At 47.6% G+C, this 24878-nt stretch overlaps 7 protein-coding genes across 7 annotated transcripts; 5 read left to right on the top strand and 2 right to left on the bottom strand.

Moving 5' to 3' along the window:
* Positions 1 to 309: 309 nt before the first annotated feature.
* On the top strand, positions 310 to 3492 carry TREMEDRAFT_42435 (uncharacterized protein). Its single transcript, XM_007000969.1, has 11 exons — positions 310 to 413; positions 457 to 557; positions 605 to 931; positions 976 to 1198; positions 1245 to 1971; positions 2021 to 2279; positions 2362 to 2844; positions 2892 to 2968; positions 3014 to 3197; positions 3285 to 3362; positions 3409 to 3492. The coding sequence occupies exons 1-11, from the start codon at positions 386 to 388 to the stop codon at positions 3457 to 3459; spliced, it is 2538 nt and encodes an 845-aa protein (XP_007001031.1). The 5' UTR covers positions 310 to 385; the 3' UTR covers positions 3460 to 3492.
* A 3893-nt stretch (positions 3493 to 7385) lies between these two features.
* TREMEDRAFT_59761 (uncharacterized protein) lies at positions 7386 to 9154 on the bottom strand (the record flags this gene model as incomplete). Its single annotated transcript, XM_007001745.1, has 3 exons — positions 7386 to 7840; positions 7940 to 8843; positions 8909 to 9154. The coding sequence occupies 3 exons, from the start codon at positions 9152 to 9154 to the stop codon at positions 7386 to 7388; spliced, it is 1605 nt and encodes a 534-aa protein (XP_007001807.1).
* Positions 9155 to 9679: 525 nt separating this feature from the next.
* On the top strand, positions 9680 to 13047 carry TREMEDRAFT_56240 (uncharacterized protein). The gene is given in 10 exon segments (XM_007001036.1): positions 9680 to 9857; positions 9869 to 9870; positions 10101 to 10122; positions 10169 to 10318; positions 10369 to 10472; positions 10518 to 10605; positions 10646 to 12494; positions 12543 to 12618; positions 12666 to 12858; positions 12910 to 13047. 10 exon segments carry the CDS (start codon positions 9853 to 9855, stop codon positions 12935 to 12937), a joined length of 2517 nt encoding a protein of 838 aa, XP_007001098.1. The 5' UTR covers positions 9680 to 9852; the 3' UTR covers positions 12938 to 13047.
* Positions 13048 to 13324: 277 nt separating this feature from the next.
* TREMEDRAFT_42427 (uncharacterized protein) lies at positions 13325 to 16370 on the top strand. Its single transcript, XM_007000968.1, has 7 exons — positions 13325 to 13450; positions 13505 to 13816; positions 14063 to 14617; positions 14844 to 15249; positions 15410 to 15497; positions 15774 to 15927; positions 16023 to 16370. The coding sequence occupies exons 1-7, from the start codon at positions 13391 to 13393 to the stop codon at positions 16077 to 16079; spliced, it is 1632 nt and encodes a 543-aa protein (XP_007001030.1). The 5' UTR covers positions 13325 to 13390; the 3' UTR covers positions 16080 to 16370.
* Positions 16371 to 16462: 92 nt separating this feature from the next.
* On the bottom strand, positions 16463 to 19194 carry TREMEDRAFT_59759 (uncharacterized protein; the record flags this gene model as incomplete). Its single annotated transcript, XM_007001744.1, has 6 exons — positions 16463 to 17230; positions 17489 to 18385; positions 18433 to 18495; positions 18574 to 18948; positions 18995 to 19134; positions 19188 to 19194. 6 exons carry the CDS (start codon positions 19192 to 19194, stop codon positions 16463 to 16465), a joined length of 2250 nt encoding a protein of 749 aa, XP_007001806.1.
* Positions 19195 to 19774: 580 nt separating this feature from the next.
* Positions 19775 to 22130, top strand: TREMEDRAFT_12580 (uncharacterized protein; the record flags this gene model as incomplete). Its single annotated transcript, XM_007000338.1, has 3 exons — positions 19775 to 20955; positions 21038 to 21714; positions 21859 to 22130. Coding segments are annotated over 3 exons (2130 nt in total), but the record flags the coding sequence as incomplete, so codon positions are not given.
* A 539-nt stretch (positions 22131 to 22669) lies between these two features.
* TREMEDRAFT_37398 (uncharacterized protein) lies at positions 22670 to 24799 on the top strand. The gene is made up of 5 exons (XM_007000836.1): positions 22670 to 23029; positions 23342 to 23444; positions 23554 to 23687; positions 23902 to 24025; positions 24185 to 24799. Exons 1-5 carry the CDS (start codon positions 22825 to 22827, stop codon positions 24504 to 24506), a joined length of 888 nt encoding a protein of 295 aa, XP_007000898.1. The 5' UTR covers positions 22670 to 22824; the 3' UTR covers positions 24507 to 24799.
* Positions 24800 to 24878: the final 79 nt, after the last annotated feature.

Raw genomic sequence — 24878 nt, 5'->3', positions numbered from 1 at the left:
TCTCGGGTCCGGGTAGAGAATGACTGAGCGTTTCAAGATGAGGAAGGGGGAGGAGAAACAAGAGATTATAGGTCGAACGATGAAGGTTGATGATGCTATATGTGGCAAGACATTACAATTCTATACAAACCATGACCATTTACGCAAGAGCAAGCGAGCCTAAACGGGAAGGAGGGAAGGAAGGGAGCAAGGAAGGAGGGAAGATGTTGCCACATTCCAGCTGTCTCCTAACGCCGACTATAACGCCGGTTCGTCCCCTTCTCCTGGTGGTGTACTCGATACATACTCACTCTATCGTGACGAGTAGTAGTGACCACCCGTATCTTTACCTCACAAGGTGTCTGACATACTCTGCTCTCAGTCCAGAGAGACAGAGTGTCCCATCATGTCGTCAAATTATCCATCGCTTTTCCGTGAGTGATCACCGACCACGCCAGACGCAGCTGACAGGTCGAGGCTCTGAGGAGATGTCGCTTGTGCAGCTGTACATCCCCTCGGAAGTAGCTCATGACACCATCTCGGAACTCGCAGAGATGGGCAACTTCCAATTCAAGGATGTGGGTTCATCCAAGTGACCTGCTTGCTACACTTGGCTGACTCGCAGCTCAACCCCACCGTCACTGCTTTCCAGCGTCCTTTCACCCCACGCTTGCGTCGTCTCGCCGAGAGTTCAAGACGTCTACGGCTCTTCCAATCCCAAATCAAGTCCCTGGCCCCTCCTCTGGGTATACCTCCTCTTTCTGCTATTCCGCCATTCACAACTGTCGGCCCACGAGCTCAAAATGCTTTCGACGAGCTCGAGGACAAGCTACGAGAACATGAACGTCGGCTTGTGGACATGAACAAGAGCTGGGAAGAGCTGGGAAAGCGCAAGTCAGAACTAGAAGAAAAACGATGGGTCTTGCGTGAGACTGCTGGCTTTTTCAATGAGGTTAGCTGTAGTGAACTGTTGTCAATGACTCAGCTGACGACCAGGCCGAGCATCGACACACCGAGATACGTACGAGTTTTGATGATGGCGATGGAACCGCTCCCCTGCTCGAGCATGCTGCAGAGTATGGCACTTTGCCACCCGAAGGTGGCCTGTCCAGCTTTGATTTGGAGTTCGTCTCGGGCACAATCGAGCGGACACGAATGCCAACTTTTGAGCGCATCCTATGGCGCGTCTTGAGAGGCAACCTGTATATGAATTACTCCGGTCAGTCCTGAGGTGCTCAGAACGCTCACTACGACTGACCATGCAGAGATTGAAGAGCCTTTCATCGATCCCACTTCCGGTAAGGAGACCCACAAAGACGTTTTTATCATCTTTGCCCACGGACCCGAGTTACTCGCCAAGATTCGTAAAGTGGCAGAGTCTATGGGTGGAGCACTTTACACCATTGACTCATCTCAAGACAAAAGAGCAGATGCCCTTCGTGACGTCGCTGCTCGACTTGAAGACGTTGAAGCCGTACTTTACAATATGGGCCAAACTCGTCGCGTCGAATTATCGAAAATCGCAGAAGGATTGGAGAGCTGGAAGGACGCTGTCAGGCGTGAGGAAGAGATCTACAAGACGCTCAATCTTCTTTCGTACGACCAAGGCCGAAAGACTCTCGTTGCTGAAGGCTGGTGCCCTACCCGAGATTTGACCATAGTTCAATTAGGCCTGAGGAGAGCAATGGAGACCGCAGGGACCTCAGTCCCAGCCATTCTTAGTGAACTGCGAACCCACCAGACACCCCCGACGTTTCACAGGACGACCAAGTTTACTGTTGGATTCCAAACCATCATCGATGCGTACGGTATCGCAACGTATCAAGAGGTTAACCCTGGTTTGTTTGCTGTGATCACATTCCCATTCCTCTTCGCCGTGATGTTCGGCGACATTGGTCATGGTTTTATCATGTTTTTGGGCGGCTTGGCGATGGTGCTGTTTGAGAGGCAGATAGAAGGAAAGATAGACGAGAACCTAGAGACCTTCTTTTTGTAAGCCGCCTGTGCTTGATTCCATCGTACACGCAGCTGATGGATGCAGCGGTCGTTACATCATCCTTCTCATGGGGGCCTTTTCCACCTTCACCGGGTTCATGTACAATGACATATTCTCTAAATCTCTCTCCATCTTCTCTTCTGGCTGGGAGTGGCCCACAAACTCTACTGGTCAAGTCAGCGCCATTTCCACCGGCCACGTCTACCCTTTCGGACTTGATCCTGTGTGGAACGGTAGCGACAACTCGCTCATCTTCACAAACTCGTACAAAATGAAGATGTCAATCATACTAGGTGTGATACATGTGAGTGGTCTCTAGTCCTCAAGTCCCCGTGTGCTGTGCAATACCCCACACGAGCTGCTCTTTAGAAATGCTCACGATACAGATGACCTTTGCCATCTGCCTTCAAGTTCCAAACCACATTCACTTCCGCAAACCCCTCAACATTTACGCCGAGTTTATCCCGCAAATATTATTTATGCACTCCATCTTCGGCTACTTGGTCGTATGTGTCATCTACAAATGGTCGGTCGACTGGTCGCAGTCCTCCACACCGCCTCCCGGACTACTCAACATGCTCATTTATATGTTCCTGTCACCAGGCTCAATTGAACCTTCCACTCAGCTGTATGCGGGTCAAGGTTTCGTACAGGCCGTCTTGCTACTCGTGGCTCTCGTGTGCGTCCCATGGATGCTGGCCCTGAAGCCGTATAAACTGTGGAAAGAACACAACGCGATCAAAGAACAGGGATATAGAGGTATTGGTGGGGTTGATCACGGCAATGGGCATGGTCATGGCAATGATGATCTGGAGGAAGAAGAGGAGGGCGCAGGTCAGCCAGTTGCTGAACCTATGGAAGAAGATCATGTCAGTCTTCTTAGATCGCCTTCTGAAAAGCAGACTGACCGCCCTAGCCGTTTGACATGGGTGACATCATTGTCCACCAGGTCATTCATACCATCGAATTCTGCCTCGGATGTATCTCCAATACGTGAGTCTTTCATGGCAATAAGTCTCTTTTGGCGCTGACCATTAGCGCTTCCTACCTTCGACTCTGGGCTTTGTCTCTGGCTCACGCACAACTGTCGGAAGTGCTTTACGAGATGACACTGGAAAGTGCTTTCCTGTACGAAGGCTCTGGTGTGGTGGCGACCATCTTTGTTTTCTGCATGTTTGCAATGTGGTTCTTCATGACTATTGCCATTCTCATCACCATGGAGGTGAGTGGACATCTGTTTGCTCGAGGCACTCTGTTTCTCATGCTATGTTTGGAGCTCCCATACATGAGCGTGAGCTGATTACCACAGGGACTGTCTGCATTTCTCCACGCTCTGCGCCTGCATTGGGTAGAAGCCAATGGCAAGCACTACATGGCCGGAGGCTACGTAAGTCCTCTTTCGCTAGGTTATGCTGTGTAGAACTAAAGGGCAGCCGTTCACCCCCCTCAGCTTCGCTGTCATTGGCGAAGAAGCAGATGCATAACCACAAGTCGGATATATGCATCACCTCCTCCTCAACCGTATGTTTGTTACCTGTTGGGTAGCTGACGGTAGCGTAGAGTTTCTCTGATAATTCACCGCTTTCGGCATGGGTGACCGATCTTGTCGTCATGTACGCTGATTGCTTGTTGTTGATCCACCCGTCCATCGTTATTTGACGGCATTGACACGGTCCTCCCTTTTCCCACTGATCACTGACTCAGGCCAGCGAACTTGTTACTTGGCGTACTCAACCGCTCGATCACACCACAAGCCATCGTCAGCGCACCATGGGTGGACTCCTCGAATCGCGTATCCCACGGCCCCAAGGCTCACCGCGTCCCATATCACCGATCCATTTTGAAACACCACCGTCTTCGACTGCGGTCCGTCCGGCCATCATCCGACCTAGCCAATCCCCTTCCATCCTTCACAGATCCCAGATGTTACAAGAATCGCAGGAGGACCACCTCGAATCTCAAACAACAGGCCAGTCACCCAATCATCCGTCTTCACAAGACGATCACTATTCGCGAAGTCCGACCTCACCTACATCCATCTTCCGAGCGACAAATCCCTTTGTTTATCGCGGAGACCCGATCGATGTTATGTCCCCAAGTCCATGTACCTCCAACTCTGATGATCCCAGTCCAAAAACGAGATCATCTCCCACTTCGACTCTCGTTCCAGTGACTATTCCATTTCCCACTCCCAGTGTTTCACCGAGCCTGGGCCCGGTGCCCGGGCCGAATCACAAATCCTGTCAGGACACAGACGAGGGCAAGAATGAATACAATTCTGTTCTTGATTCGTCGTCTCAATCGCCTTATACCCCCACAGGTCCCCCTTCTCACGTGTGTGGTCGATCATCCAATCACACCAGGCCGGGGCATGTCAGCCACTCCACAGGAAACAGGAGCAAACCCCTCTCACCTTCCGACGAGCAAGCTGGCATACGTAGCGTGGGTCGCAAACTGCCAGCAACTGTGATCAGAGGCCTCACACAACCTGCAGAAGACCTCTACGGCTTAGGACGCCCTACTGGTATCCCCACATTCAAGAACAGGCAAGTGTCTACTCCGATTTTAGGCTCGGAACAGACAGCGAAACATTCTCCCTCTTCCCAGCACGATCGTCGTCGGGCGGGGACTGCAACACCTTCGCCCAAAACTGGGCCGGGCAAGTCCGCTACTCGACGTGTCATTCCGCCATCTCGACCACCCACTAAGCCTTCTCCACCGTTCACTCGCCCTCTCCTTGGATCTTGCTCTCCTCAATCTCGACCGTCCAACTCATCAACATCTTCAGAACGTCAACAACTCCTACCCTCTTTGCCGATCTCAACACACGCGGCTCCCTCCTCTACATCCCGAGGTCCCTTACTTAGGCCGGACCAACAGCTGCAGGGACCTTCTCAAATAGGTGTGCCCCCATACAATCATGCTCGAGTTCGGACCCTTCGGCAATTGGCCCAAGTACTCGGCATCACTTTTGCCGCTGTGGAAGCCATAATCGACATTGAAATGCTCTTGGCAAAAGTAAAAATCACTTACGCAAGTGGACTTCTCAATCAAGCGGAACCTGATAAACACCACTGCGTGTCATTGCTTTCTAGCTCGTCCGGCGCCAAGAGTTCTCTATATGGACCACGAATAAGACGTGGACCACCGATCCCAACTCTGCGTCCAACAGCGATTCCCGTCGCCATCAAGCCGACATCGGAGCGAAGAAACAAGCCTCCGGGCAAGTCCTCAAGGAAGACAGCGGGTAAATCGTCGGAATCAGGACATCCGGGCATGAGCGCTTGGAATCGGGCGTTGGAAGTAAAAGACAGGTTCGTCAAGTCGAAGAAAACAAAAGCCGTCCCTGACAAGTCTCGTCCACCTGCCTTCTCGGTTACCTTTCATCAAATTCCTCTCACGGCCCGACTTTTAGTCCTGATTGGTGATCAGAGATACGAACTGCCGGTAGTTGTGGTGAAAATCATCGAAGAGCTTCAACACAAGCGATTGGCTACTCCAAATTTGTTGTTCGGCGGTGCATGGGCATTTGTGGGGGATATAATAAATACCTACAACGCCGGACCCGATTATGGCAAGACCTGGGCTGTCGAGCAAGAAGGGACTGGTGACCTTGTTGGAGTCTTACGACATTGGATTTTCTCCCTCCCTACACCGATTCTAGACGAGACTCTATTTGGTGCGTTCAACAAGTACTGTTGTGGTCCCCCCGTTCGCAATGATTTTCTGGAAACGTTGCCCATTGATGAAGATCAAGTGGATCCAACTCGATTGGCAGCAGCCAGACTCATATTCAGGGTTTTACCACCCTTACAATTTTCTCTTCTCGTCTACTTCTTGTCCTTTTTCAATGAAGTTCTCGAAGTACCCGAAAATCTCGTCGACTTGGAGACTCTTTGCTACACGTATGGTCCATCATTGTTTGCTCCTCGCGATCGGAACATAGTTATTCTCAACCCATGCCCTACACCCGAGGAAGGTTTCATTAGTGACGAAGAGAAATACACTGCTCCTACCTTGATGGCTTCCCGACATGCTCTCGGTTGGGCCATACAACACTGGCATCTCATCTCGAAAGATCTGTATGATAACGTGCCTGTCCCAAAACAATTCACTCCGTCTGCGGAAACAAAAGTGATGAACAAACCCATGTCTCTACGAACACCAAGACCGATAAAGCCGAGGTTACTCGCCCCTATCGACCTGAACACGAGAGGAAGCTCGTTAGCAGCTGAATCGACCATTAATCGTACTCCTGAATCTACCAAAAAGAAGACCGAGCAGGAAACTCCTACCTGTGTGCGATCCGCACCAATTACTCCGTTCATGTTAGCACCATTGCCCAGCGACAGTCCTAGCCCTTTGGGAAGTGCGGATATCCCTCGACGCGTAAGCAGCAGTCGAGATTTACGTCCGGGGAGTGCAGATACGTTTGGGGTCAGGAGGGAGGAAGGCATCATGAAGAGCGAAATGGAATCATCATCGGACGTAACACTGGAGGTTGCGTCTGAACTTGATGACGGAGAGGAACAAGCGGTCCTTATGGACACAGAGTCAATCAAAGAGACTTTCCCACGTTCTCCGTCAGTGTCATTTTATCTCCTACCAGAGATCGACATTTGTGACAGCTTCACGATAATTGAATCGCCACGGGAAATCGAACTCGACACGAATATGGAACAAGACTTTGATTCACCTGCTAAGCCAGAAGAAGATGTGAAACAGGAGACAGAGCAAGATGCGAACAAGGAGCAATGTGAGGTAACAGGTGACTCTACGATTACTACTCAAGAGCTTGAAGTCTTGACTGTACCGGAGATGAAACCCGAGATCCCAGTCGAAACTTTACAGAACAAACTACGTCAGGCAGAATTAGACGAACAGTTGGCTCAGTTGGAGAAGAGACGAGCCGAATTGCAGCTACAACGTATCAAAGCTCTGGAGGAAGAGCTTGTAGAAATGGAGCAGACGAGAATAGCCAAGGGAACCTGGAGGATAAAGAAGAAGATCACCACCGAATCGGAGAGGGATAAGGAAAGGGAAAGAAATGAACAGATCAAGGACGTGTTGAAGGAAATGAGGGAACTTCAAAAAAGTACACAGGAGAAAACTCAGAAAATGCTCGAGAAGGCACTGAAGTTGTGATGGAGTGCTTTCCTGGTCACGACAAGGATATAAATATGGGTGAGTCTCTTCATGTGATTATATGCACACGTTGGCTGACCTCGGTAGGCGAATGAGGTACTAGGAGTCTTGGGCTGCTCTTGACGACAACATTCCATCTTTTCTGGGGTCTTTGATGTATTTGGGCTGTGCTATATGCATATAGGGATCACATTGCTTACAAGATGGTATGGACAATGGCATGTTAGAACATTGGAGATGTATCAAACATGCAACTATATTGGCATCACTTCTTTCCCTTGCTCTTAGCTCTTTTGACAGTAACCTTCGAGGCGTTTTCCGTCCCTGCCAAAACCTCGCTAGTTTCCATGGTCGACGCCCTCCTCTTCTTCCCTTTCGACACGTTGTCAACTTGCCCACTTTCATGTATTCCTTCTCCCAGAACTTCTCCCCTTTCCTCTGGTACTTCTTCTCCCACTGCAGTACGTTCTGGTAACTTTCGTCCGGCTATCCATCCACCATGTAAGGCCTCTTTCCAACCTTCCACATCTTCCACTCCTTCTGCAAATACATCCTCTTCTCCTCCCATCCAACATCCAGCAGCAGTGTCCCAAATATAACGATGAGCTAACAAAGCTTCAATTTCTTTATATGCAGAAACGTTGGCGTACGGTATACCGGTAGATGGGTGTTTATACTTTGCCGTTTGACCAGTGAATGGGCAGATTGGAAGTCGACGATCTATCATCAGCTTGAAATACTTACTGTTCACATATTTTTAATGCAAAATCCATGCCAGAGGGAATGGAAATGAGGGAGATGAGTCAAAAAGCAACTCACTGATAGGCCTATTACGCGAAGGGATGATTTTAACTTGATCCCATTCCACATGATCTCCCAATATCACCTTGAGCTCAGCTGGTAATCCTCCAGGTATTTGAGAAAGAATAATATAATTTCTCATATACCGTGATCCCATCTCTGCCTCACCAGATCCTCCATCCAACATATGTCTTACTCCATTTTCACCGGGAATCTCAGAGGGACCGGCTTCATTTTCTCCTCGAACCATTTTCTCCTCGGTATTTCCAATGACTTGGCCCGCATTCATCGAGCCCTGGGTATCCTCCATCGGAGTATCCTCATGAACAGGTCTCATTTCACCGTCCCCAACAACTTGTACCATTTTCCCTACCGTCCTACTGACCCAAGTCCATCTAGGTCCTCTAACTCGTTTCCTTCCCACACGTCTCAACTCCCTTTTCTCTTCTTCCCGCTTTAACCAATCTCTCAAAGCTTCTTTATTCCTTTCCTCTTCTTCTAAAGCAGCAGTAATCAATTCCGATTGTGTCATAGGTCTTAATCCTCTAACTTCACCACCTTCATGTAAAGCTTTCCTTCCTTTTCGATGTACCTTTTGTTGATCTTCTTGTTCCTTTTGAAGAATTTCCTTTTCAGTACGTAATGTTGATGCTCTCATAGTTGAACGACGAGCTTCAGATCGATTCATACGTTTCTCTTCACGTCGTTGTTTCCGAAGAGCGAGGACGAGAGTAGATGGGGCCATAGTGGAAGGATCTATCACAGATTCCCCATTGTTCAACACCAGCCCTTGTTTCATTTCATCAGAGGATTTAGGAAAGGAAGTGTCTGCTACATCTTCAGAATCTGGATCTGAAAAGCGGATCTGTTTCGGTTTTGCGTTGGAGGCCAGAGGATTATAGGCTTTATTCTTCCCTTTCGCCTGTCCATCAGCCACTTGACCTGTCTACTTGTGAAGCGACAGGAAGTGGAAAAGTACAGACTCACCTTCCTCCGCTCTTCCCTCTGTAATTGACGTTCAGTCTCCTCTTCATCCATCTCGATTTCCTCGTCAGTATCCGCGAAATCTTCCAGAAAGACATCCCGAGCCTCTTGGGGAGGAGTGAATTCCTCGTCATCGTCCAACTCGGCAAGGAGGGCATCATCTTCTTCGTGGGCTTTGTCGAGCAATGCCCTCATGAGATTACCGGCAGTAGACCGCTTGGCGCGGCCCAAAGTCACTGTCTCGACCATTGCGAGAGTAGATTGGGACTGTCAAAAGCTCACAATACCCCGGGAGTGTTAACGAGTGCGGCGAGAGGACAAAGGTCGGAAGGGGGACTACGCAGAGGCGAGATCGAACACATCAAGTCTTTCCAAAAACGTGCCGAATCCCGGAATCGAACCGGGGGCCCGGGATGGCCCAAGAATCCTCGGTCACACATAAAGAGTATGAGACCCGTGCTTTAACCGACTAAGCGAATTCAGCGAGCACGTGAGAAAAACCGAACACCCTCTTGTCTACACCATCATCCTGGTAGGAGATCTTCTATCAGTCTTTCTGGACCTAGCTGTGCCATAATGGTCTTTATCGTCAAGAGATCATCTCTGAAGAGCGAGCTACAAAGGTCTCAGCCAACTGCTCAGTCGCCGCATGTTGCACGTGCCGCGCGCCGAGGAGAGTCGCCGGAGTAGCGTCCCAACGTAGCGAGGAGTGCCTCGTTACAATTGCCTCCAAATCGCCGCATATCCCCGATGAGCATTTTTGTTCCTCCACAACTCCACTGAGCGATTTCGACACCCGAGGCTGAACTTCTTACTTTTCTCCCCCCCAAAATCTCTATCTTCCTCTCTACCCATTCCATCACCAGCCTCTGGTAGAGTTTCAATCTCTCCTTAAAATCATACCTTTTGACTTATCTCAACTAAAAGCTAGATAACAGGTCTAGAAAATGGTAAGCGTATTTTCATCAACGGCGGCGAGATTGCTAATCAATCGTAGGTCAAGTGAGTTTTCTTCTCCTTGTCAGGGGATAAAGTCTCCTAGCGATTCATTTCCATGTCCTAACTGACCCTCTTTCTCCATGCTGGACATTCCACGCCGTCTCGGAGAAGCATAATGCAACACTCCAGCGATAACGTTTGCGAAGCACGGATCCCCTTTGTCCTCAGTCACACCGAGCATGAGCTGACCTGATCAGTTTTACCGTCGACGAGATCCGGTGAGTACAGTTTCCATCTATCAACGGACACCCACTAATCGCCCAGGGCCCTCATGGACCACCCGACCAACATCCGGAACATGTCCGTCATCGCCCACGTCGATCACGGAAAGTCCACTTTGACCGACTCTTTGGTATCCAAAGCCGGTATCATTGCTGGTTCCAAGGCCGGAGACATGCGGTTCACGGACACACGGTGGGTTTTTGGTAATCAACCCCTCTTGAAACCACCAGCTTATGTCGCAGTCAAGATGAGATCGATCGCGGTATCACCATCAAGTCAACTGCCATCTCCATGTATTTCCCGCTGCCCAAAGACGATGTTGCGGACATCAAGCAAAAGACTGAAGGTGCGTTGCAAGTCTTCACTCTTCTGTTCGACATCTAAAGTGCAGGCAACGAGTTCTTGATCAACTTGATCGACTCTCCGGGTCACGTCGACTTCTCATCCGAGGTCACTGCCGCCCTTCGAGTCACTGACGGGTGAGTGCCTCCAATGTTACAAAGCCATGCTCACCACCAGTGCTCTTGTCGTTGTCGACTGTGTCGAGGGTGTGTGCGTGCAGACCGAAACCGTGCTGCGTCAATCATTGACGGAGCGTGTCAAACCTGTCCTCATCATCAACAAAGTCGACCGCGCTCTGCTCGAATTGCAGGTCTCCAAAGAAGACCTTTATCAATCCTTCTGCCGTACAATCGAATCAGTAAACGTGATTGTCTCGACATACAACGATCCCGCCCTCGGCGACGTCCAATGTTACCCAGAGCAGGGTACTGTCGCCTTCGGTTCCGGTCTTCACGGATGGGCCTTCTCCCTGCGAAACTTTGCCGGTCGTTATGCCAAGAAATTTGGTGTGGACAAGAACAAGTTGATGGATAAATTCTGGGGCGACAACTACTTCAATCCCAAGACCAAGAAGTGGACGAAAACTGCCGATGCTGGCGGCGATCGTGCTTTCAATCAATTCGTCCTCGACCCCATTTTTCGTATCTTTGACTGCATCATGAACTTCAAAAAGGATGAAATTCCGACTTTACTCGAGAAGCTGGAGATCAAGCTCGCCCAAGACGAGCGCGAGCTTGAGGGCAAACCTCTTCTCAAAGCAGTCATGAAAAAGTTCCTTCCCGCTGGCGATGCATTGTTGGAAATGATCGTAATCAATTTGCCATCACCCGTCACCGCACAGAAATACAGAGTGGAGACGCTGTACGAGGGTCCCATGGACGATGAGTCAGCCATCGCGATCCGTGACTGTGACTCGAAAGGACCTCTCATGGTCTACGTCTCGAAGATGGTGCCGACTTCCGACAAGGGACGTTTCTACGCTTTCGGACGTGTCTTCTCTGGTACCGTCAGGGCCGGCCCTAAATGCCGTATCCAGGGTCCCAACTTCGTCCCGGGCAAGAAAGAGGACTCTGTCATCAAATCGATTCAGCGTACCGTGCTCATGATGGGTCGAAGTGTCGAGGCCATCGAGGATTGCCCTGCCGGTAACATTGTTGGACTTGTCGGTGTTGACCAGTTCTTGCTCAAGAGCGGCACCATTACTACGTCTGAGACAGCTCACAATATGAAGGTCATGAAGTTCTCCGTGTCACCTGTCGTGCAAGTCGCCGTCGAGTGCAAGAACGCCGCCGATCTACCCAAGCTTGTCGAAGGCTTAAAACGTCTTTCCAAGTCCGACCCGTGTGTCAAAACAATGATGTCAGACACCGGTGAGATCATCGTAGCCGGTGCAGGCGAGCTTCACCTCGAGATCTGCTTAAACGATTTAGAGTTCGAGCATGCCGGTATTCCTATCAGGAGGTCTGACCCTGTCGTCGGTTACCGCGAGACTGTCACTGCCGAATCGTCAATGATCGCGCTTTCGAAATCGCAGAACAAGCATAACCGACTGTTCGTCAAGGCTGAACCTTTGGACGAGGAGCTTACCAAGGACATTGAAGCAGGCAGGGTCGCCCCTCGTGACGACCCCAAGATCCGTGCACGTTACCTCGCCGACACGTATGGCTGGGACGTCTCCGATGCTCGTCGTATTTGGTGTTTCGGACCCGAGACGACTGGGGGTAACATTTTCCTCGACGGCTCGAAAGGTGTCCAGTACATGAATGAAATCAAGGATTCGGTGGTTGCTGCGTTCCAGTGGGCGACTAAGGAGGGTGGTGTGGCCGAAGAGCCCATGCGTGGTGTCAGATTCAACATCCTCGACTGTACCCTGCACGCCGATGCCATTCACCGTGGGGGTGGTCAGATCATTCCAACCGCCCGGAGGGTGTGTTACGCTGCTCAGCTCTTGGCCACACCAACACTGCAAGAACCCATGTTCTTGGTCGAGATCGCTTGTCCAGAGTCGGCTCAGGGTGGTGTTTATGTGAGTACCTCACGTCTTGACAACCCGAGGTGACTGGCTGACTAGTAGTCGGTCCTGAACGTCAGACGAGGACACGTGTTCGCTTCAGAGCAACGTCCCGGTACCCCTTTGTGCACGATGAAAGGTGAGTCGGGACTGGCTCTCTTTAGCGGGTCATGGTCTGACAAACAGCGTACTTGCCCATCGCCGAGTCTTTCGGGTTCAACGCGGACCTACGTGCCGCTACTTCAGGTCAGGCTTTCCCTCAGGCCGTGTTTGACCACTGGGCGACTCTGTCTGGTGACGCGACAATCAAAGAAACGAAGACCAACGCCCTCGCCATTTCAATCCGTACCAGGAAAGGTCTCAAGCCCGAGGTGCCCCCGTGAGTTGAAGACAATGCGCGTTCGTCATGATGGTCGCTGATGTATAACAGTTACGAAAACTACTACGACCGTTTGTAAGAGATCTCGGTCGTCTGTGTTTGGGATCGGAGCATGGGAATCGGCGCTGAGAGAGGGAGACGAATTTGGTTTTGTTTGTCCATACATATGCAAGTTGTGCTGGCTGATAGCTCTTGTGTTGTTATTAGTGCCTTCGGTGCCTTTTGCATACTACCACTCGCCCAGACTGTGTGACAAGCTCGTTGCTCACGTTACATCTACATATCAATCATGCTATCCTTCCGAGTGATAAATTAGTGAGAAAGCGGCATGAACCGGAGGAGCGGAATCAATTCTGATGGGACCAGCATGGGTGTTTCTCTCTATGACATTTTCGGGTCGGGTGGGACGATGGTTCGATGTAAAAGTTCATACTGTTAATTATCGTCATAGTCTTCTCCTCTTTCACGCTCAGTACTGTAACCATTCACTCTCTTCATCTATAATTTGTCCAGCCAACTTCCCATCAGCAGCATGACCATCCCTCTTGATTCTCACGCAGGCCCATCCCGTCCCAAGACAACAGTACAAGATGTGAGTTCTTTCCTTCACCCTTCATTCTATCACACTGACGTCCGTCCGTCCCAGCTCCCTTCTCTTCAACCGGAAATCATCGTAGTAGGAGCAGGTATAGCAGGTACAGCCATAGCGTATGGTCTAGCAAGCACCGGTCGTTCTATCCTTTTACTCGAAAGAGATCTCTCCGAACCTGATCGTATAGTCGGTGAATTATTACAACCAGGAGGTGTTGCGGCTTTACATCGTCTAGGTCTTCAAGGATGCTTGGAAGGTATAGATGCTACTCCCGTAGAAGGTTATTGTGTGGTATTGGGTGAAAGAAGGGTAAAGATACCTTATCCTATGTTGGAGAAATATGTCAATGGGACTTCTTCTCAAACAGTGTATATTTCTCATTCCCTTTCCCATCAGAACGATACGAAATCAAATGGTTTACATCAAGTAGTAGAGAAGGAAAAACTCAATAATGTTCATTCCAACGTTAATGGCCGTGCCAATGGTAACGGACTCATCAATGATGACCGCCATGTCAACGGTAACGGCCGTGCCCATGGCAATGGACACGTCAACGGTAATGGACACCCCAACCGCAATGAACACCCCAATGATCTCAAAACATCCGATGAGCAAAGTCAGACTTGGTACGTCGAATCTTTCTCAGGACACAAAGAAGGTAGATCATTCCATCATGGTCGTCTTATCACTTCCCTTCGACAAGCTTGTTATTCAGCTCCTAATCTCACTGTCATCGAAGCGACAGTCCGAGATCTTATCACATGCGAACATACTTCCCGTATCATTGGCGTCACAGCGGCTTTCAAATCCATCGAGCCTGCCCTTTCTACCGATTTGACCCAATCTACAGATATGGACAAAGCAAAAGAATCAGCAACGACAACGGTCGTTAGAAACATCTACGCACCTTTGACCATCATCGCCGATGGACTATTTTCGAAATTCAGAAATCTACCAGGACTCAAATTACCCACACCAATCTTTAGAAGTCATTTTGTAGGGGTAATCCTGAAAGATGTGTCTTTACCTATTGATAAATATGGGACGGTATGTTTAACGCCGAGTGGACCGGTTTTACTTTATCAGATAGGTTGGAAAGCGAGGGAAATTAGAATGTTAGTTGATGTAGCTGGGAAACTGCCAAGTGTGGCCGATGGAAGTTTGAAAGTGGGTCAATTTTCACTCTTTGCCTTTTAATGCCTACTTCCCCTTTCATCTCACATCTAAACACTTTATATCCATCTTCAGTGTTGGACACCACTCCTACATGTCTGACTTGTCAAAGTATGATCGCATAACTTTTGTGAATCGCACAGCAAAACTTTTGAAGAGACAAGGAGTGGGACATGCAAATAGAGACGAGCAAGAAATAGAAAAGAGGCTGACACAGCAGCAACATATCATCGATAATTACCTCCCACATCTTCCTCTTGAACTCCACTCGGCCGTACGAGACGCCTTGGATACTCAACGACTCCGTACAATGCCCAATTCTTTCCTTCCCCCAGCTCAACAAGCCTCATCCCCGTCCTCCCTACAAGGAGCTATCCTCATAGGAGACGCATGGAATATGCGTCATCCCCTCACAGGTGGTGGTATGACCGTAGCATTCGCCGATGCCGTCTTACTCACCGAGTATCTTCGTCCTTGTCCTGAGCTGCCTGAGGGTAGGGAAGGACTAGAAGATTGGGCTGTGATTGGTGAAAGGGTGAGAAAATGGTTTTGGAGAAGAAAACACTTAGCGGCTGTGGTGAATATCTTAAGTGTGGCTTTATATGATTTGTTCGGAGGAGCGAATGGTACGTTTGAATCTCAGCACATAATCCACATTAGACGTGTTGTCCTTTTCCTTCTGGTGAAAATCATTCATCACACCCCCTTTGCTTTCCATCGGCCGTAAGGTGTTGCGTCTTACAGATACACATGTGGGTATGTTTCTATATGCTGATCATTTCCCAGAGGATTTGGCAATACTACGAGAAGGATGTTTCAAATATTTCGAATTAGGTGGTGAATGTGTTGCTGGACCAGTCGGACTTCTCTCTGCGTGAGTGACTTCTCGCATTTATTCACTCTGCACTTAAATTCATATACTTCTCTGCCTCCTCTATCAATCTTTTTACTGTTCTTTTCCCTCATTCATGCGTCGTCTCATGTCCATCTCGTCGAATCGTCATCGTCAACTTTTAAAAACACAATGACCTTTCCTTCTAGAATCATTTCTTTCGGAAACCGTCGTGATGACACACCACGTTGTCGATTCTTTCCTCAAACAGCTGGCAGATTCATCCATGTAAAGGTGATATCCAAGCTGACATACCAGTCTAACACCCCGTCCCATGCTCTTATTCTATCATTTCTTTTCCGTCGCTTTTTATTCCATATGGATTTTACTTCGCTATGGTCCTCCAGATCAGAAAAGACGTAAAAACGTCATACTTGATTTACCCGCACGTACCCTCAAAAGTTTTCAAGTGGTTTGTTCCCTTTTACCTCTCCTCATCTTTTCCTTATCTCATCTCATCCACTTGCAGACTTTCTTGTGTTGTTTGATGTGTTTGCTAACGGACAGTTTTGGACGGCTTGCGTGGTCATTTTACCTATCATTTGGACAGAATTACATCCTTGACCCTACCTTGGGTGATACTCGTTTGTTCTCCCGTGTCATCGACAACATGCACATAATGACACATTCAACTTTCACATCAGTCAAATAGCAAGTGTTACACTTTGCCAAAAGGATGATCGGAAGATAAGAAGACAATTTTGAAGGATTTTGGAATTAGACATTGCACAATGAGCAACAGTCCCAGATTGCAGAAAAGTTTCAAAATGTTGAGAAACAGGGAGAAACATTATTATAGTCACATAATCACTACGACTGGTCAATGTTCATGTCTCGATGCAAACTTCACACTACACCAAAGGATTCTCATCCTCATCCTCATCCTGTTTACATCCCATCGTCCCATTTCCAGATCAACCAAATTAATACAATTCACTCCCTTTTACTCAGACCTGACCTTCATGTGCATTCGAATGTTCGGGATGAAATCGTCTGACCACTTCTGCTACTGCACTCTTAGCTGTATAAGTCGCACTTCTCCCTCTCATACCTAACACCAAAGATGATTGTCCCATTCCAAGTCCTGTAACTCCAGTATCACCCCCTATCCCCTCTACTCTCTCTTCCCTACCTCTATCCACCTCTCCACCAATCTTACCCTCTTGATGATCCATGATTGGTGGACCTTGAGTAGTGGGTGAACTTATAGTCTCTTCCATACTTCCCACACCAGCAGGAGTGGGTGGTTGAGCCATGATAAAAGGTACTTGTCTTTCAATCATTTGATTTTGTATTTGTTTAGGACTTTGATATTGTGTTTGTGTTTGTGTTTGTTGATCATGAATTTGATGTTGATCATGAGATTGATGATGATGAATATGGAATTGTTGAGATTGAGTTGGAGGAACTGAAGAAGGTAAAGAAGATCTTTCTCGATTTAACAAAGCTCTAAAAGCAGCCAACCATTTAATCTCATCTTCTTCTCCAGGAGCACAAAGTACGAAAGTTCTTTTAGCTGTGATTATTCGAAACATATGATCATCTTCTCCTTTCACTTTATCTCTACTTGATCGTCGGATGGATTCTCCTTGACGTCGAAAGGTATTTTGTCGAATGGGAGAATCAGTGTCGGTATCAGTATCGGATGGTGTGGTTGATGTTTCCAGTGCGTCGAGGACGGATGAGAGGGGGATAAAGCGAAGGGGTTTGAGGTCCTTATAAATCAGCTTCATATCCGAAAATCTATTTGTTTTGTGATTTATCTCAGTCCCTGCCCTCCGACTGTTGTGAATCATGACAAATGGTGAGGAGACCTTGGCGAACGTTAAGTTGCTAGTGTAAGATTTCACAAAACCTACATCGTTCTTGATATAGATCAGGGATGTAAGTGGGAATCGTATGATGTACCAGAGGAGGATGGAGAGAGACAGGACTGGAGAGCGATAGGAAAGCAGAAGGGAAAAACAACACACCATGTGAGACTTCGTATATGTCAAACCCTGCGAAGTAAGGTAAAACCATCTTTTCCGCCACATACGTCTACCTCGTCCTTTACTCCGTTTCATAAGATACGAATTCAATATAATCTTATTCGGATCCACCGGACTCATTGGCGGGCTAAGAATTTGTTGAGGACTCTGAGATTGAGCCCTTTGAAGTTGACTTGGAAAAGCAGCTTGTGGATCAGAAAAATAAGGTTCTCCATCATCCTCATCTGAGCTAACCGCTGGGATCTGCATTTTGTGTGGAGAAGCTGATAAAGGTCCAGTAGTGGAAGAATATGAACTCGCGGATGGTTCTCCTCGAGTAGGAGTGTCTGAAACCGATCTGGATATCCCTTGTACACCGGTAAATCCTCCAGATGGTCGACGAGGAGAACCGAGAGTACCGCTCATAGAAGGACTAGGACCAATGGATAAACTTGCCAATTGAGAAGATATCGAACGTGTAGCTTCGGGTGAAGGTGGAGGTACAGAATGTAATGATATTGATTGACCACTTTGGACTTGTTGAGGCGAGTAAGCACTAGGTTGACGAGCGATAAAGTATCCACCAGTATGAGTAGTAGGAGATGAACTCAGAGTTGGAGTGGAAAGTGGTTGATGTTCACTGTGAGTGACAGACATAGCGGTAGCGGTTGAAGATCCACGTTCTCGTCTAGTTCTTTCATCTTCACGTTGTTCACTAAGTCGTCGACGAACAGTGTTGATAGATCGAACCCAATCATCCATCTCATCTTGACTATTGGCCTTGGCAAGGAAAGTCCGTTTGGATGTGACTATTCCGAATGTGAATGGATGCTTCTTGACCAGAACAGGAGCGACTGTATGTACGTTATCCAAATCGATCACTCGACTCAAAGAATATTCCTACAAGTTCAGCTTGATTGGTTTTCGTTCGTGTGAGTGAGACTTACCCGATTATCTTTGTAATATGCAAGTTTTCCTGTTCTGAGAACAAACCACTTTTTCTTCCATGCCTGATCATCAGTATCATCTCAATCATCCACCCGAGTGATTGGCCGCGTGAAGTGACTGAAGATATTGATGAGACTTACTTTTCTTCTCTCTTGTTTCTTATACAAAAAACCACTCTTTATAACCCTTTCACCCTCCAGTCCTCTTTTCAACTCCCCTTGCCCCTCTTGCCCCTCTTCATCACTACCACTCGCCTCTTCATCACCCTCTTCAACATCTTCCAACTCCATCTCATCATCAAATCCACCGGCACTACCAGCGTGACTACCTTTCCTTTCTGCTATAGCACTGAGACCTCCCACACTCCCAGTCGCAGGTGTCAAAATGGGTGAGGTTGGGTGATTCGGGGAGGTCATAGCGGGAGGGACAGACGATGTCACTGAGGATGTATCGGATTCGTTCCCTGACATGGTCGATGGGTGATATGCACTTGGAGGTCCTGTAGCGATGGGTTTCTACTACATCAGTTTCCTGCTCAGTGAATGAAGGAGGAAGATGTACCTTTGGCTTCTTGGGTGATTCACCCAGTCTTGGAGAGACCGATGCCTTCTGTGAGAGCTTCCTCTGAATCTCAGACTTGGAAGGGGGTGGTACAGGGACCGGAACCGGAGTAAAGGCTGGCGCCAAGGGCTGTGCTGATCCTGATGAGTCAGAATGAGTCTTTGGAGATCTTGGAGGAATGTCCGATACTCACCGACCATTACGCCCGTGTGGGGGTGGATGTCGGCAGGCTTCTCCGCCGTTTTAGCTCAAGACCCCGAGACAATAGTAGCAGCTTTCTGTGAAAGAATCGTGAATTTATCGGGAATGTGGCTGACTGAAGCGAGTCTATCGTGCCCTTGCAGTGGATGATGGTGACGATGATGCTGACGGTGAGGAGACAATAGGGAGGGAGGGAGAGTTGATGGCGAGGATGAAGGTGGATGCTGTCTGGCGGACATGGGTTCAATCTCCGTCTTCACTGCCAAACTTATTCCGTCCCCCCGTTTGAAATTTCCCAATCCCTTCTTCTTCAGGACGTGGGTGAAAATGTTGTAACTAACACTTGACCGACCTCAAATGTCCCCAAGAGACAGCTTTCTGCCATTGTGCAAAGCTTGTCGGTCATGCATCAGACGGAACCCTTCCCTTATAATCCCCATCGGCATCTCTCGTTCCTTCTCGTCGTCCTCCACTCTTTCGAGGAAAGGCGCAAGAGAGTATCGCTTGAAGCAAAAAGAGATTATCGAGCAGTACAAATCCGCTAATGAATTCCGTCATAAACTTCAAACCCAGAAACCTCTCTCAGTCTCTGATTTCCTTCCCCGTCCCTTTCTATCACTTCAAGAAATCGTTCGACTCATTCTCGCACGTATTCCAACATGGCGTACCTCGCAACGATTACAAGCCCAACTGCAATCTTATGGTTTCTCAGATTTCCAAGCCGATTCTTCCTTCCAATCTTACTTTCTCTCCCTCACTTCCTTCCTTCCGGAGGTCGTGTCCGACGAAGAAGCCTCTGTCGCTTTAAAAAAAGCAGGTTTTCATGTCGATCAACTGAAGGCCATAGCTCCTGACAATTTTGCGGTCCCCCTCGAAGCTGCCCTCCTACGACATTTTCTTTCCTCCATTTCCACCCAGCCTCTACCGGACCAACTCAAAGAACATATTCGAGCTTTATTGGATGTTACGGATATATCTCATTTACCTTTCAGTGGTGAATACATATCTGCACGTTCCATGTCGAGACACTTCCATCTTCATATAGGACCGACAAATTCAGGAAAGACATACAGTGCTCTCAAAGCTCTCAGTAGGGCTGGGACAGGAGCTTATGCTGGACCTCTAAGACTATTGGCACATGAGGTATGGGAAAGATTGAATCTTGGAACGGTTGGGGATATGAATGGTAAAGGTAGAGAATGTAATTTGGTCACTGGAGAAGAGAGGAGGATAGTCGATCCAGACGCTGGTTTAATCAGCTGTACAGTCGAAATGCTCCCTATCTCCGGTCCACTAGGGTCTCCATATGACGTGGTGGTGGTGGATGAGATACAAATGATGGGAGATCCTCAAAGAGGGTCAGCATGGACGAACGTGGTCATGAAGCTGAGGGCGCATGAGATACATTTATGTGGAGATGAAACCACTGTTGGGCTTTTGAAGAGGATGGTTGCATCGTTTGGTGGGGATCAACTCACGGTTCATCGTTATGATCGTCTCACGCCATTAACAGTCGCCGACAAAAGTCTTGGAAGCTCTTATAAAGGGGTGAGGAAAGGAGATTGTGTAGTAACATTTTCCAGATCGGGAATTTTCTACGTGAGACGGGAAGTGGAATCGTTCGCTAAGAAGAAATGCGCAATGGTATATGGTGCTCTCCCTCCAGAGACCAGAGCGGAGCAGGCGAGGGATTTCAACGATGAGAATGGACGAGCGGAAGTATTAGTGGCTTCTGATGCGGTAGGAATGGGTTTGAATCTGTAAGTCTAGTCTGACCCTTCTTTTTTGTTATCTCCAAGCTTTGGTGGATGTTCTGAGGGGTAATGTCACTGATGGAAATAGTAAAATCAAAAGAATGATATTTTCATCCCTACATAAATTCAATGGCAAACAAGACGTCCCACTTTCCCTGACTCAAATCAAACAAATCGCAGGTCGAGCGGGTCGTTTCGGCATGTCTACCACCACCCCTGATCCTCATGCCACCCCCCAACTAGACCTCCCGAGTATCGCCCCAGACGAAAAACCGTCCGAAGGAGGTATCGTGACCACTTTCCATGAATCAGATCTTCCCATTCTTCGTTCTCTCCTTCACCAACCACTCCCTCCCATCACTCGTGCGACTTTAGATGTACCCTTCGAAAATATGTCGGCTTTAGCTGCTCTTTTACCTCCTGAAACGAAATTCAGTGAATTGTTAGATCACGTCTACTCCCTCGTCCTCGTTCCACCCAACATGACTTTAGGTTCCATGCAACATAAACTTCCTTTGGCAAAAGTAGTTGAAGAATTCCGTTCTGGTCTCACTTTGTCCGAAATGGATCTTCTCACCTATGCTCCGGTTAACGGTCGAGATCCTCGTGCTTTGGGAGTTTATCATTCCCTCGCTTCGACTTACGCTTCTGTAGGACATGTGACATTGGATAACATGTTTGATTCTTCTGGATTTTATGAACAACTTCGAAAGATGGAAAAAGTCATAAATGATTTGATAAATCCTCCATCATCACGAGAACCTCGTTCAGAGAAGTCTCGACCACAGGAAAAGACAAAATCGATAGCGCAAGCAGAGGGGTCTGAAACGCAAGAGAAGTCAATGTCCATATCACAATCAGAGGGATCTCATTCACAAGCGAAGACAAAGTCGACAGTACAATCAGAAGAATCTCAGACACAGGAAAAACCAAAGTCGGTATCACAAATAATCTCCGATAATCTTCCAGGAATGGAAACGTTGCACAAGACTTTGGTGCTTTATATCTGGTTGAGTTATAGGAGAGAAGTTTCTTTTCCTGATCGAGAAAAAGCTTTGGGATACAAAGAGAGAACAGAGGTGGTTTTGGAAAAATGTCTGGAACATCTCCCAGGATATCAGAAAAAGAGTGGAGTTAAGGGTATGAGAGGTCAGGGTAAGGTGAAACCAGTGTATGAGAAGTTTATGCAGTATCTGGTAAGAGATGAGGCTGATGAGGATGGTATTGATAGTGACAGTAGTAGTGGTGGTGGTGGTGGTGGTGGTGGTGGTGGTGGTGGTGGCACTGGTAGTGGTAGTAAGCCGACTGTGGAGTGGACAAGAGGAAGGAAGTCATCGAGAGGGAAATGGACTAATGCGACGGTATTGGAATCAAAGCAGTAGGAGTCGTATGGGGGCATGGTGGGAGGGAATGTCATCAACAACAACAATATATCCAGCATCAAATACCCATCATGGGATCTACTTTAGTACGAGTACATTCATCATTATGCACCTAGTCACCTTTCTTCTTTCTTCTTTACATGCATACATATGCATTTGCATAAGTCACTTACCCTTGCTACTTACGACTCTTGTGAGTATTCGTACGGGTTCTTCAAAGACTTAAGCTTCAATGACCCGTAGGAAGAGGAATATCACTTTTGAATCAATTCAACCCATCATCAAAACCCAAACACAAAAACGAGCCACCCCATCTACATCTTTTCCCCCCTTTACACCTTTCTCCCTCCTCTCAACAACTCATCTTTCCACTCATACAACTCCATATTTCCTTTCATAACCAGTCATCCTTTCTCTCTCTACCTCATTCAATCCCACAACAAACTCTACACATCTCTCATCTACCCAAAGATCAACGATACGTCATTCAAAGATGAGTTTCAAACCTCCTCAAGGATTAACGAAATTCCTCGCTTCGGACAATTTACCAACTTGGTTCCCTCTACATCATTTCAACGAACCTAGAGGGAATTATAAAACAGGTTTGGAATTGATAGATTTCAAACAACCGAGTTTGTGGTTGGCGGGAGGGATGATTTTGTTTAATCCTATTTTTTGGAATTTGGTAGCTAGGAATGGTACGTTTATATCTTTTCCCCCTATCTTAATGGTTGACACCGATGATATGGACTGTTTTCGATGATTACTACACTAGTCATTCCAACAATGCCACTACTACACGTCTGTGATCTTGGTCTCATATTAATCATAAACTTTCTTCTTCTTCGTTCTTCTGGAGGTTGAATGACTAAGTTTCTCTGGAGGTTGAATGTGTCTTAAATGACGAGTCTTTCTAGGCATTGGGAGGGGGACCAGGTGAGAAGATGATAAGATGATGTGTGATGTGACGATGATACGATGGGAATAGAACAAAGAACTGATATAATCAGAATATCATAATAAAACATTGACCAAATTATCTGGATCTGCTCAGAATGGTTGTTATTTACTCGCTTTCAACATTTTCTCACTTGGTATCTTACGTGATGCTCTGTGAGTGGTAATGGAATCACAACCCCCTCCTCCAACAGTGTTGGATGAGGATGCTATAGCGAAATGTTCAAAATTGGCGTAAATTGAAAAGAACAAAACTGACCTTCAGCGTTGAAAAAGCATTACGGGAGCAGCCTCAAATGGCCGTATTGGCTCATTTTGGTTTCAAAATATCAGGATGGACGTTATTACTCGTCGGACAGGTTTTAGTGATTACTTCTATTTATGCTTTGGGTATAACAGGTAAGTCAAGCTAAATTTCACTTTCAGATTCTTTTTCATCTCAATCTCAGCCTCTTCTTACATTCCTTACTAGTCCATTTCGTGAGGAATCTGCAATATTTGCTTTCCAGATTCCCAGTTCTTTGGAAAGACTATAAACCCACTTTTGAGTCTGTGGCTGTTGTTTTATCCCCGAAGAGTTGTATCCTTCACATGACCTGAAATTGACAGATAGGAACTTACCTCGGCGACTATTTCGGTATACTCATGTCGCACCGCGTTACCAATTTCCCATTCAATATCCTCTCTGATCCGATGTATGTCGGCTCTTCTCTTGCTTTCCTCGGAGGTGCCTTTTTGTGAGTTGTCTCCTTCTCCCCCTCTTCTCTGCTTTCACCCTTCTCCGCCTTCTCTTCTTTCATCCTTCCCTTTCTCACCAAGCTCTCAACTATTGTCCCCTAATCTCTTGTCCGAGCTGGCTGACCTGAAACATTTCGACATTCAGGCGCTGATATCAGATACCAATCTCCCGTCGGAATCCTTCTCGCTGGATTCATCTGGACAGTCTATAGCGTCGCTCTGAAATTCGAAGGTCCATTCACGGACAAAATCTATTCAGCGAAACATAAAAAATCCACCGCTTCAGCTCCACCTACTCCGTCGAGGAAATCAGCACGTATCGCTTCTCAAACCCAAGCCAGTGCGCAGAACTCTGATGCGAGTGGAGCGGAGGACAAACCTACTACGACACCGAGGAGACGTAAGATCGGAGAGTTGAGAGCTGTGGACAGTCCTGCTCGAGCGACGAGGAGCAGAAGCAAAGGGTCGGATTTGGAGTGATGGCGTCGTGGGATAAGCCGTTCATCTGAATCGATGAGTGAGGTGGGGTGGTCATGAGATGGTGAGTAGGTATAATGGCGTAGTTGAGGAGTGAAACAGTTGTTGGGTGGGTGGCGTAGGAATATGTGGAGTGAGAATAGGGAGAGTAGAGTAGAGTAGGAAAGAACGAGGGGCTGGGAGGAAAGCCTCGGTATAAAAGCGGTGAAAGACTGCAATTTATACCCTTTAGGAAGTAGACATTACCAGATATCATGATACCCTGTTTATATTGCGACTTTTCTCTTTCGTGTGATACATCTTAGCAAGAGAACTTACTCATTTACCTGACAAAGACCTAAAGTCATGTTCATATGCCTACTCTATGTCTCGACT

This window comes from Tremella mesenterica, assembly GCF_000271645.1.
Source record: "Tremella mesenterica DSM 1558 unplaced genomic scaffold TREMEscaffold_1, whole genome shotgun sequence".
NCBI lineage: Eukaryota > Fungi > Basidiomycota > Tremellomycetes > Tremellales > Tremellaceae > Tremella > Tremella mesenterica.
Note: the sequence above shows the minus strand (reverse complement) of the source record. Positions and strands in the feature narration are given on the sequence as shown.

Coding starts and splice junctions, on each gene's coding strand:
- TREMEDRAFT_42435 (XM_007000969.1), top strand. CDS start 386: ATGTCGTCAAATTATCCATCGCTTTTCC. Junction 932..975: donor CTGCTGGCTTTTTCAATGAG/GTTAGCTGTAGT, acceptor GCTGACGACCAG/GCCGAGCATCGACACACCGA. Junction 3,198..3,284: donor CCATTCTCATCACCATGGAG/GTGAGTGGACAT, acceptor TGATTACCACAG/GGACTGTCTGCATTTCTCCA.
- TREMEDRAFT_56240 (XM_007001036.1), top strand. Junction 10,473..10,517: donor CATCAAGCAAAAGACTGAAG/GTGCGTTGCAAG, acceptor TCTAAAGTGCAG/GCAACGAGTTCTTGATCAAC. Junction 12,495..12,542: donor CGGCTCAGGGTGGTGTTTAT/GTGAGTACCTCA, acceptor GCTGACTAGTAG/TCGGTCCTGAACGTCAGACG.
- TREMEDRAFT_42427 (XM_007000968.1), top strand. CDS start 13,391: ATGACCATCCCTCTTGATTCTCACGCAGGCCCATCCCGTCCCAAGACA. Junction 13,817..14,062: donor ATGGGACTTCTTCTCAAACA/GTGTATATTTCT, acceptor ACATCCGATGAG/CAAAGTCAGACTTGGTACGT. Junction 15,250..15,409: donor TTTGTTCGGAGGAGCGAATG/GTACGTTTGAAT, acceptor ATCATTTCCCAG/AGGATTTGGCAATACTACGA.
- TREMEDRAFT_37398 (XM_007000836.1), top strand. CDS start 22,825: ATGAGTTTCAAACCTCCTCAAGGATTAACGAAATTCCTCGCTTCGGAC. Junction 23,030..23,341: donor GAATTTGGTAGCTAGGAATG/GTACGTTTATAT, acceptor TGATATAATCAG/AATATCATAATAAAACATTG. Junction 24,026..24,184: donor TTCCTCGGAGGTGCCTTTTT/GTGAGTTGTCTC, acceptor CGCTGATATCAG/ATACCAATCTCCCGTCGGAA.